Source organism: Olea europaea, chromosome 4, assembly GCF_002742605.1.
Source record: "Olea europaea var. sylvestris chromosome 4, O_europaea_v1, whole genome shotgun sequence".
In the NCBI taxonomy this organism is placed as follows: domain Eukaryota; kingdom Viridiplantae; phylum Streptophyta; class Magnoliopsida; order Lamiales; family Oleaceae; genus Olea; species Olea europaea.
In genome coordinates, this window is record NC_036240.1 from 16,290,705 (window position 1) to 16,301,262 (window position 10,558).

The window sequence follows — 10,558 nt, forward strand, 5'->3', positions numbered from 1 at the left end:
CTATTTGACTCTTTCTTCGATTCAAACAATGGTAGAACACTTGGAATGAAACACTAACTCCTTATCCTACGAGGATAAGGATCACACAAGGATAAGTCATTCTAGGACTCTATCATTAACACCTATAAATACATAACCCAGACTCATTCTTGAGGTACGTTTTTCATTATTTTCAGTTTACAGTCTCACGCACTAAATTTCATATCTGACTTAAGTATCGGAGGGGCGACGAGCACACACCTCGTTGCCTTTATTGCAGGTATTCGAAGGCCGTTCGTTTTAATCAAAGTTCGAAGTTCGATCATCAAATTCGAGATCTTTCAAATACTATTTTTTGGTAGCATCAGCATCAATACGCAAAATATAATAATATTATTATTAATATTAATAATAATAATAATAATAAATTAAAATTGTAAGCGCTAGATAGAGTAAATTTATGGTTCTTGAAAAGTGAAAAGGTGCTTTTGAAATCTGTTTGGCTAATTTTAAAAAAAAAAAAAATTTCTTCCAATTACAGTTTTTGAAGGAAGCTAGTCCACTTAAGGCTTACTCGAAAAATATTTCAAATAGGAAGCTTTTTTAAAAATTAATTTTCGAACAAAACTTAGAATAACTCCTCAGGAAATTTTTCTGGAGAAAGCAAAAGTAAAAATAAAATGTTAAACAGGCCCTTAATATTTTTAAGCTCGAACAACCCAGATTTTAACCGACCGCCACTACGTAAAGTTGAAAATAAATAAAGCATGCTGCAAAAATTTTGTTCATACAGTTTCAGAAATGCAAAGGAGAAAAGGTTGAACCCGTGAATGGAATTAGGCCCACTAATTGGACTTAACAATTCATCTTGAAACCAAAAGGTATGTCCTGGTGTCATACTTGGGTTTTTATCATATAGGAAGCATTGACCTACAACACAGAAAATCACATTATGCGAAATCTATTGAAATATTAGATAAGTTGAATAGTATACTATCGAATAATATAAATTAAAGAAGAAAATAAGTTAAGATCTTATTCGTGTACTTATGATAGACATATTTTTCATCTGTATCCAATCCCAATAAGAATAGAAGCAAGTCAATTATAGCTTGTCTTGTTGTCATAATCTTCAATTTTTTTACGCACATCCACCAAAATGTTCACTTGCTTAGAATGAAATAAACTTGATAGTTATATGAATATGACTTGAGTTACGCAAGTTTGATTGAGGATTGAAGATTTTTTAGTCCCACTATTGAATGGCAAACTTGTCTTGAATTTCGTGTAAAGATATTGAGGCAAAGGAAAACCCTAAAAATGGAGCTATAGACGGTTTCTATAATGGAAAGGCTCGAAATTGCACAATCAATAAATGAACTTTGAAAGTAGAAGGAGACATGCATTATACAAAGTCCCACTTTGGTGGACACACATTCTAAAGGAAAAGGATTAGAATAGATCATAAAGTTTAATGCTATGCCCTTAGTTTCTACAGAATAATCATTATGTCTATGCATTCGCATTACTATTTGTTCTCTGCTCAATAATGATTGCAACATATACTTGTGGAAAGAAAATAATTGGACACAAATCATTTTTTGTCTCGTGTTATATCCAATAAGAATATTTGTATTTAGACAGTCAAAAATTCGAAATGAGTAATGCTATTCATAATGAAGACTATCGATAATCGTCCAACGTGACATACACATGACAATTTGTTATTTAATGCATTAATTTGGTAGTTTTTTTTATTGCCTCATACATTAACAAACTGCCAAATTAATGATCAAATAACAAATTGTCGTATGTTTGTCACGTAAAGTAACTATCGATAATTTTCAATGTGAATAGCATTATTCATTTGAAAAACAGCACAAACCATAATGCCCTATATGGAAAACAGTAAAAGACATTCTCAGAACAAACCCAGCTGTCTGAATATGTTTTTGAAATCAAAAGAAACAAAAAAGGGAACATAAAAAAAGCCCAGAAATTGATTTGTTCCCAAGGAATTATGGTAAGAGATCACGAGAATTAAACACTCTTTTTATTCTTTTTAACTTAATTTGCATCTTTAGAAAAAAAAATACACAAATATTCCTTATCATCAGAACAATTACCAAGGGAAAAAAACGTCACATCCATTCACGAATTCGAAATTACGCTCTCAACTATACATGTTATACATATATGTGTTGGTATTGTCTCGGATAAGATATATTAACACATCGCTGTCCAAACAAGCACACATTTACTTAACATCTAGTAATTGTTATGGAATAGACAATTGGCTCTTCCAATTGTTAGAAATTTTAATCGGTTGGACCGACTCTTGATGGTGTAGACGAAGGAGTAGATGAAGAAGTAGGAGATGGCCAAAATTGGGCATTCTTCACCTTAGAAATGCTTGTGAGTACACTTAGAGGTGTCACATCCCCAATTATTGTCACTTTTTTTGTGGGCAAATCTATTTTAAATGATGCCACTCCTGGAAAAACAAAAAAATGAAATTATATTAATCAATCCGTTTGAATATTTTTTTCTTGAAAGCAAAGACACTACTAGCTAGTAATATATTACCTAGATTAGCATTGAAAAACTATAGTATTTACATAAACATAGTATTGTGTATGTATAAGCGAGAGCAACAAATTAAGTCCTAATTTTAATGACTTTAGAGTCTTCTACATGAATTTCTTGACGTTTAGTGGAAAATTCAAAATAATATTTTTATAGAATTTGTAATGTCTTGCCTTCCATTCTAGAGATATGTTTCCTCAATTTTCGTTCGCAACCCTTGCAATGGATTGACACCCTCAATTCAACAACCTATAAACAACACAATAAAAATGATCAAAAAATTAAGTAGCGATATTAGAAAGAAAAAATAATTATAAGAATGATAAATGAGTAGATAAAGAACCTTTAAACTACGATGACTTGGTCGAGTTGATGAAGATTTGTGAATGTCAAGATGATTGCTCAAGTGTCTTAAAGGAAGCTTAGTATCATTTGAGCATGTTGGCGAAGATTTTTCCACTAGCGAAGAGTACTTCTTCAAGAGCATATTCTCATCCGTGCCTTTTGAAGAAGATTTAAAGACTGGATACTGCTTTACGGGCATATTCCTAGGAGGAGACTCATATGATCGAGTGGACAAGGACTTGAAAACCCGAAAATTGTCAGAATCCATACGTTCGGTCCTAACAGGCTGATTACTAGGAATCAAGGCTGAAATGCGTTCAGAATCTGATGTGAAATCAAGAAGTGGTTTATCACTCAATAAGTAACTTGAAGAACCAAGGTCATTGACATCAGCTGAGCTTTTTCTACGAAATAATTCACTTTGCTTAGAAGAATTTTTTCTGTTTTTTTGATAATAAGTTCTAGGATCAATGGGGAGTTGGGATGAACAAGGTGGTGGTGCTCTGCTTTTAGGCCAGTCGCCAAGACGGTGAATATGTCGGTCGACTGCCTTCATGCCATGTGGCATGGTGGAGCACTGGTCCGTGCTTGAACATATGGCGGTGGCTGCCGGTGAGGCACAAAATAGGTCTATGGATTTCATTTTTGTTTTGAAGCAAAGTGAGAAACTATTAGGTGAAATGAGGGCAATGTGTAGAAAATGTCTAGAAAGAATTACTTTTGTGAAAGATCTTCAAAATGAGACCATTCAATTTGCTTATAAAGCAGAGGCTTGAGGGATCAGAAAGAGAGAGGAAATTTTAATAAAGAGTAGAAAAAATAACAAGAAAATGGATCTACTAGAATTGATGAATAATGTTAAACCTTGAAGGACCTTTAAAGTTGTGTTTTTGCCCTTTTGTGTTGTGGGTTTTTCTCAGGGTGGGTCGGGTGTGGGGTATGGGGGAACATGGTTGGGATTGTGCTCTCCTCTTTTGAAACTTTACGTGGTATGATGATATGATTACTAGCACTAGTAGTAGAGGGAATTAGGCTAAAGTTTCAAACTGTGTGAACCTATAATTGACATATCATTGTTGAATATCAAAACCAATACCAACCAGTATTGACCTATAAGGCCATTAGAAACCGAAAGTATAGCCTTGTTGACCCGGGAGGATAACGTTGTTGACATCAAAATTCGGCTATATAATTATGATTATGAGATGTTCTACTTAGTTGCTTTATACTTTATGGATTTTGACCATTATTTTCATCTTTGTATTAGTGCGAAAAAAGGTCTGGCTCTAGGGTTAAATAAACAAACACTTTCGTCAACACAGTAGTGGGACACTCCGCTCGAAAGACTGAGCTTAGGTGCATAGCGCTTAAATAAGGTGGTTGAAGAGGTGGACAAGTAGGTTAAATAATAATACTACTTCGAAATAACTTATTTCTTATTAAAAAAATGGATAAAAAATTATCCTATATATGAGAAATTTTAATTTTACCTCACTATTTTGCAACAACCTTTAACGTCCAATAAGATTAAATAGTACAAGAAACGAAAATTTTATCCATTGATAAAATTGATTTATCAGTTACATATTATTATTTTATGTTTTATTGATATTTATACTACTAATATTGTTTATAGAAATAATTAAATAAAACAGCTAAAAAGCTCTAGTGTGTGTATATATATATCATCGAATGGGAATATGATAAATTTTACAATTTATACTTTGCCCTCAAACGTGTGCACTTTTTTTTAGGTATAGATAAAGCTGATTTCTTGATCGTATTAAAGATAACTCGAAAGAATAACAAATAAAATTATTATTTTTTATTTTTTTATATCGTTGAATACTTATAGTATAGTCAATCTTGTCAAATAGACGACAAATGTGACTCGATTCTCTTACGTGAAGAAGACTTTTAAGATAGAAATTTCAACAATGCAGCTTGTACAGGCCCTGTTTCACAGGGCCTGGCATTTTTGTAGAAATTTATGGTTGGGTGGGAACTCATGGTAATTGATTTACAACCACGCGTTTAAGTGTGGGGCTTCAATTTTAATGTGAAAGATTAATGGGTTGTTTTCGTTGAACTTCACCTTTTCAGTGAGGGTTCTTTCTCTTTATCTTTCTTTTAATTTATTTATTTCATTGTCTACATATTTGGTTGATCTGTACTCACAATATTTTTAATGAAATTTTGTAGCATCGAACATTCTCAATCTTCGAAAATGTAACATAACTTATTATTTTGTCCATTTTGTCCTTATCGTAAAACAAGGGGGAGTCAGAAATTTTGTTCAGTGCGGACATAATTTAACCCATGTCGAACATTGTGTTTTTGTCATGAATTTCATGATGATAAAACTATAAAACAAAATCATGTGTTTAGGCCTAAAAATAAAACTCATGTAAATTAAAACATATTTTTATTCCACCTCTACTGTTGCTTTTAAAAAATAAAAAATGAAAAAAAAGTTTGAGCCTAAAATTTCAGCTCCGCCCATGCCGTAAAAGCCATGTAAAATGGCAAATTTGTCATAACAAAAAAGCAACTAAATAAATAAATAAAGGAAAAGTTGCAGCTGAACCCCTAGATATTCTCAAAAATTACAAATATATCACAATAAATTTTTCATCATCACAATCTAAAGGTTCTACATATGGAATTTTCCCTCTTCAATTTCTGAAATGCAAAACAGGCTGGAAAAAATTCATACGATAGCCCAAAAATAAAGGCCAATAGAGTCCATAGGAGCCCACATAATAACAGTCTTCTCTTTCCTAGGGCTAGGGTTTTTCGAAGTTTCGATCACTCTATTCCACTTGTCAACAGAGAGAAAGAAGAAACTTGAAATGGGTAGGAGAAATAAACTATTAATTTCCATTTTTGTGCAGTTTTTTTTCCTTTTATTAACAATTCGTTATTTTTATTATTTACTTTTGTAGCGAGGATTAAGGTGCACGAATTGAGGCAGAAGAGCAAGGCGGAGTTGCTGGCCCAGCTGAAGGATTTGAAGGCGGAGCTGGCACTGTTGCGGGTGGCGAAGGCCACCGGTGGCGCCGCGAACAAGCTTTCAAAAATCAAGGTGGTGAGGCTCTCCATTGCCCAGGTGCTGACCGTGATTTCTCAAACGCAGAAGGCCGCACTCAGACAAGCTTACAAGAATAAGAAGTACTTGCCGCTTGATCTCCGCCCGAAGAAGACCCGCGCCATTCGCAGGCGCCTTACCAAGCACCAGGTATACCTGTGATCATATTGTTGAATCAACATGTTAAATTACATTAACGAATTTTTCGTGATTAATTGAGTTGTTTGTTGTGGATTGATCTTTAAATGTTGAATATTTTCAAATGTTGCTTAATTAGGGGTTTTCTGGCCTAAAATGATATTTGGCACTCTAGGAGACCCGTTTAGTGAAGATTTGCTTATATGTATATTTGAATTTTAATCAAGACCAAACATGTGCTAAAAGATTTGTTTTGGCGAAGAATTGAAATGACATGCTCTCTGCAGCAAATAGGTGTTTGAGAGTTAAAAGCGTAAAGAGAGTTTGTTATGAATAGTTAATGTTTTCTGCATAGTTGAATTTAAGTAAAGAAGAGGCCTTTATCTTCTACTTGTATGGTTATTCTCCTCTTTTTGTTTCAATTATGGCCTTTATGCTCATCTTACTCTTCGTAATGCCTTATTTATTTGCTTGTTAATGTAGCTAAACATGCTTTGAAACTGTTAATGTAGCTGTTTCCTTTTGGTATCATTAATCGTTGTGTTAATTTTCATTACGAATTTTTCGTGATCAATTGAGATTTTTGTTGTGAATTTGTCCTCTAATGTTGTATCTTTATAATTCATGATCCCTTGTTGTAACCTAGAGCACTTGATCTTGCATAATTAGGATTTTTAGGATGATATTTGTGCTTATATCTTGTCAGCATTTCATTTCTGTCCTGTTAAAATGATAGCTAGCAATCTAGGAGACCCGATTAGTGAAAATTTGCGTATAAGTAAATTTGACTTTTAATCAAGGCTAAACATACTTCCCACAGCAAGTAAATGTTAGAGTAATTTGTGTATTGTACTGTTTTTTGTGTTAAAATATGAGCTTTTCATGATTCGTTGAGTTTTTGTGCGAGATATTTGAGTGCTATGTGAATGATATAATCACAGTGAATTTAGGAGAAGAAAGGAACGTATCTTCTACGTGTAGGAGTCGCCGGGATGCTCTTAATTCTTATATGTATGCTTATTCTCTGCTATTTGTTCCAATTAACGTCTTTTTGTAGTCCTAAGTCATAGTAAGTACTTCAGGAAACCTGAATGATGATCCTTATCCTCATCTTACTCTTCATAATGCTCTATTTATTTACTTGTAAGTAAACTTTTCAAGTTTAGCCAAACATGCTCTTAGAGTTTCGATATTGTGTAGCTATGTCTTTCCAGCTCGTTGTTAACTTGAGGTCGTTTTTCAGGCATCTTTGAAGACAGAAAGGCAGAAAGCGAAAGAGACGTATTTCCCAATGAGAAAGTATGCAATTAAAGTTTGAGTTGTTTGTGCTGGATTTGAGTTTTTGGAGGATAATGATACTTTTTTACATTTATTTTTTCATACTTTCAGTTAGTCAGAAATTGTTATTTTAGAACTTTGAAATGAGTACTATTGAGCCCTTTTATTTAATGATTTACTCATTTTCTGAGCTTTTGCACATGAGAAGGCATAAATGAGTTTGTCTTCGACTTGGATCAACTGATGAATATGAACAAGTAGAATAATGCAAGAGTTATGCTACAATGACAAAGGAGTTTGACAAAATTGGATGACAAAGTTGGATCTACACCAATCATTTCAAAAATAGATTTTTAAATCATCTGAAATTAGTGGTCTGGATTTCGTCAACACACTTTGTAAAGTCACTTTTGTAAACCAATTTTGTTGAAGTAGAATTATTGATAATGCAAGGATATAAACTTGTTAGAAAATATGGATCATGATAGTTGTACATAAAAGTTGACACAATGATTTACACTCATGTCGGTCAGCATATTTTGGTACACTGATCTTGACAACATCTTTTTCAATCAAATGTCAGATTTTTGATACATATGGGTGTCAATTAAGATATATACTTTGTGTATACAAGTGGTTTAATCATAAAAATATTGTTGTGCTCAATAGTTTGTTGAGTGGTAAGCCACCTCAAAGGTATTTTAGACCTCACCAGTGATGTGGCAAGATCACAATTTGGACATATTGATCTTTATGTGAATCAAGATTTTTTTTTTTTTTTTTTTTTCAAACCAAGATAATCCCAAAAGTTCCAATAACAAAGGAATGGTTTGGACGTATTGATTTAGTCCATCTGCTTGACTTTAAGTGTCCCGTTTTGGTTTACTCATTAATGAAAATTTAACCTCATTTGCATGACCTTGAATTATAGTTGATTCTACCAAAAATCTGCACCTATTGATTCTTGAGCTCGATGGCCAAGGATGGACACGAACAGAATTTCTAGGACCTGAAACAAGGAAAATGAGGTGTGACTCCTTACCCCTCAGATGCATAAATTAGCAATAGGGAAAATATAAGTGTAAAGCTATAAATTGAATGTAAGAGCATGCTTAAATAATGATCCAATGCTTTGTATTTATAGAAGTAGGTAGTACACTCCTAGTAGAATGAATCAATTGAATATTCTTATCTTCAAAAGTCCTACTTGAGGTGGGTGTTGAACTTGTACTATAATTACGGGGTCAATCTATTTTCAATGGTAATATTGTTGAGACAAATTCCTCCTCGATATAGGAGTCTTGGGTTGAGATGGTTGGATAGCGATAAGATCCCAGGGAAGTATAAATCTTTTTTAGGTTAAGGATTCGTTTGAATGCAAGAATGAAATTTGAGTGAAAAGAAAATAAATTTCTTGGAAATGAATTGCCTATAATTTATTTAATTGAAATTGTCAATTAAATGTGTTTGATTGATATAAATTTTCACTAAAAAAATATTGCATTTTTTTGATTTTTTTGGTATTCGTTTGGCTTTGTTTTTTCATGAAAATTGTCAATTAAAGGGATATAATTTGTTACAATTTGGGGTATAATTCGTTTCAATTTAAATTTTAAAAAAAAGCACCTGAAAAGCCAAAAACCACCAAATCCATGGGAAAACCAATTCTTAGGTGGAAAATGGGGGTCGCCAAGAAAACCAATTGCTAAAAAAATTTTGCCAATCAAAAATGCAAAAAAGGTGAAAAATGGAATTTAATTTCCTACTTCCATAAAAAATTTGTGCAATCAAATAGGGCATAAGTGAAATGGTCTTGGGTTTGATCAAGAAAAATGCTCGATGACATCAACTCTCAGAGTAGTTCACATATCCCGAGGACGATCACCATAAAATGTCGTAGACATGTAAATTAGAGCTCGAGCATATGCATAGGTCTCGAGGACTATTTTAATGCCCGAGTATGTTGGCAGTGGACAGTTCTCGAGATTTCAAGGGGTCAGAATGTGCAAATATTGGCTATATTTGACACATGTCCAATGACAAATATCCGAGGATTCCCATGACACAGTCAATATTCAACCTAGGGTATGCGATTCTCGGGTTGGACAGGCTATTGCTATATCAGTAGTAAATAACAAAACAAAGGGAAATTTATGGAAATAACCTATTCAAAAAGGTCACTTTTTCAAAATGACCCTTAGACAATTTACATACCAAAAATATCCTCCATTTGAATATTACAAAACAAGGCATCATAATATAGAAATTTTATATTTTAGTCATTAAAATTAAATATTGGTTAAATTTTGATAGTTTTTATTTGAATTTTTTTAATTAATATTTTTATTTGGTTTTTGTTCGCTCTAAGTAGCCTCCCTAATTGGTATCAGAGTTATAGAGATCATGAAAATAAAAATAAGAAAAATAGATAATTATTGGTGTTTAGAAGAAGAAAAAGGTAGTTATATATTTTTAAAACATATTCAAAATAGATTTAAAATAATGACTTTAACAATAATTAAAGAACTCCCTAAAGAAATAAAGGAACAAATATTAGAGAAATTAATAATAGAAAAAATAAAAAAAATATATATATATATACATATGAAAAAATTATTAATATATATGAAGATGAAGAAAATAATTTATATTATAAAGAAAAATATGAGTATAATTGATAATACACATAAAAAATTAAATGAATTACTTTTAAAAATGGATAAAATATAAGAAGAAATAAGAAATATAATGTTAGTACCAAAAGGAATGAGAATACCAAATAATAGATAATTAGCAAAATTAAAATGTGAAAGATTAAAACTTGAGAGTAAATACTTTACTATAGTAAAAGAAGAATTAGTAGATCCAGATATAGCTAAAAGAAGATTTGGAAAAATAATAGATAAAAAGGAAGATAAAATATGCAAATTAACGTATGTGTTAGAAATAAGAAAAAAATTAAGATGTCAATAAGTGAATATATGGAAGAATTAAAATCATTAATAAAAATGTTAATAAATGATGTACAAGATTTAAGAAATGAAGTAAAAGAAACAAGAAATGATATAAGTATATTAAAAATTGAAATTAGAGAATTAAAAGAAAGTAATAAAAATAAAGATAAGAAAATAGATAAAAAAAAAA

At 31.9% G+C, this 10,558-nt stretch overlaps 2 protein-coding genes across 2 annotated transcripts; one reads left to right on the top strand and one right to left on the bottom strand.

Moving 5' to 3' along the window:
* Positions 1 to 2,110: 2,110 nt before the first annotated feature.
* Positions 2,111 to 3,757, bottom strand: LOC111393817 (protein SODIUM POTASSIUM ROOT DEFECTIVE 1-like). The gene is made up of 3 exons (XM_023019536.1): positions 2,909 to 3,757; positions 2,739 to 2,814; positions 2,111 to 2,473 (listed from the first exon to the last, which is right to left on the bottom strand). Exons 1-3 carry the CDS (start codon positions 3,551 to 3,553, stop codon positions 2,298 to 2,300), a joined length of 897 nt encoding a protein of 298 aa, XP_022875304.1. The 5' UTR covers positions 3,554 to 3,757; the 3' UTR covers positions 2,111 to 2,297.
* A 1,858-nt stretch (positions 3,758 to 5,615) lies between these two features.
* LOC111393818 (60S ribosomal protein L35-like) lies at positions 5,616 to 7,613 on the top strand. Its single transcript, XM_023019537.1, has 3 exons — positions 5,616 to 5,766; positions 5,856 to 6,148; positions 7,380 to 7,613. The coding sequence occupies exons 1-3, from the start codon at positions 5,763 to 5,765 to the stop codon at positions 7,452 to 7,454; spliced, it is 372 nt and encodes a 123-aa protein (XP_022875305.1). The 5' UTR covers positions 5,616 to 5,762; the 3' UTR covers positions 7,455 to 7,613.
* The last annotated feature ends 2,945 nt before the right edge of the window (positions 7,614 to 10,558 follow it).

What these genes read in the sequence shown, in the direction of transcription:
- LOC111393817 (XM_023019536.1), bottom strand. Translation starts at nt 3,553, where the DNA reads ATGAAATCCATAGACCTATTTTGTGCCTCACCGGCAGCCACCGCCATA. An exon ending in CAAGTCATCGTAGTTTAAAG is followed by an intron (nt 2,815 to 2,908) that starts GTTCTTTATCTA and finishes TGTTGTTTATAG; the next exon opens with GTTGTTGAATTGAGGGTGTC. An exon ending in ACATATCTCTAGAATGGAAG is followed by an intron (nt 2,474 to 2,738) that starts GCAAGACATTAC and finishes TTGTTTTTCCAG; the next exon opens with GAGTGGCATCATTTAAAATA.
- LOC111393818 (XM_023019537.1), top strand. An exon ending in GGCGCCTTACCAAGCACCAG is followed by an intron (nt 6,149 to 7,379) that starts GTATACCTGTGA and finishes GTCGTTTTTCAG; the next exon opens with GCATCTTTGAAGACAGAAAG.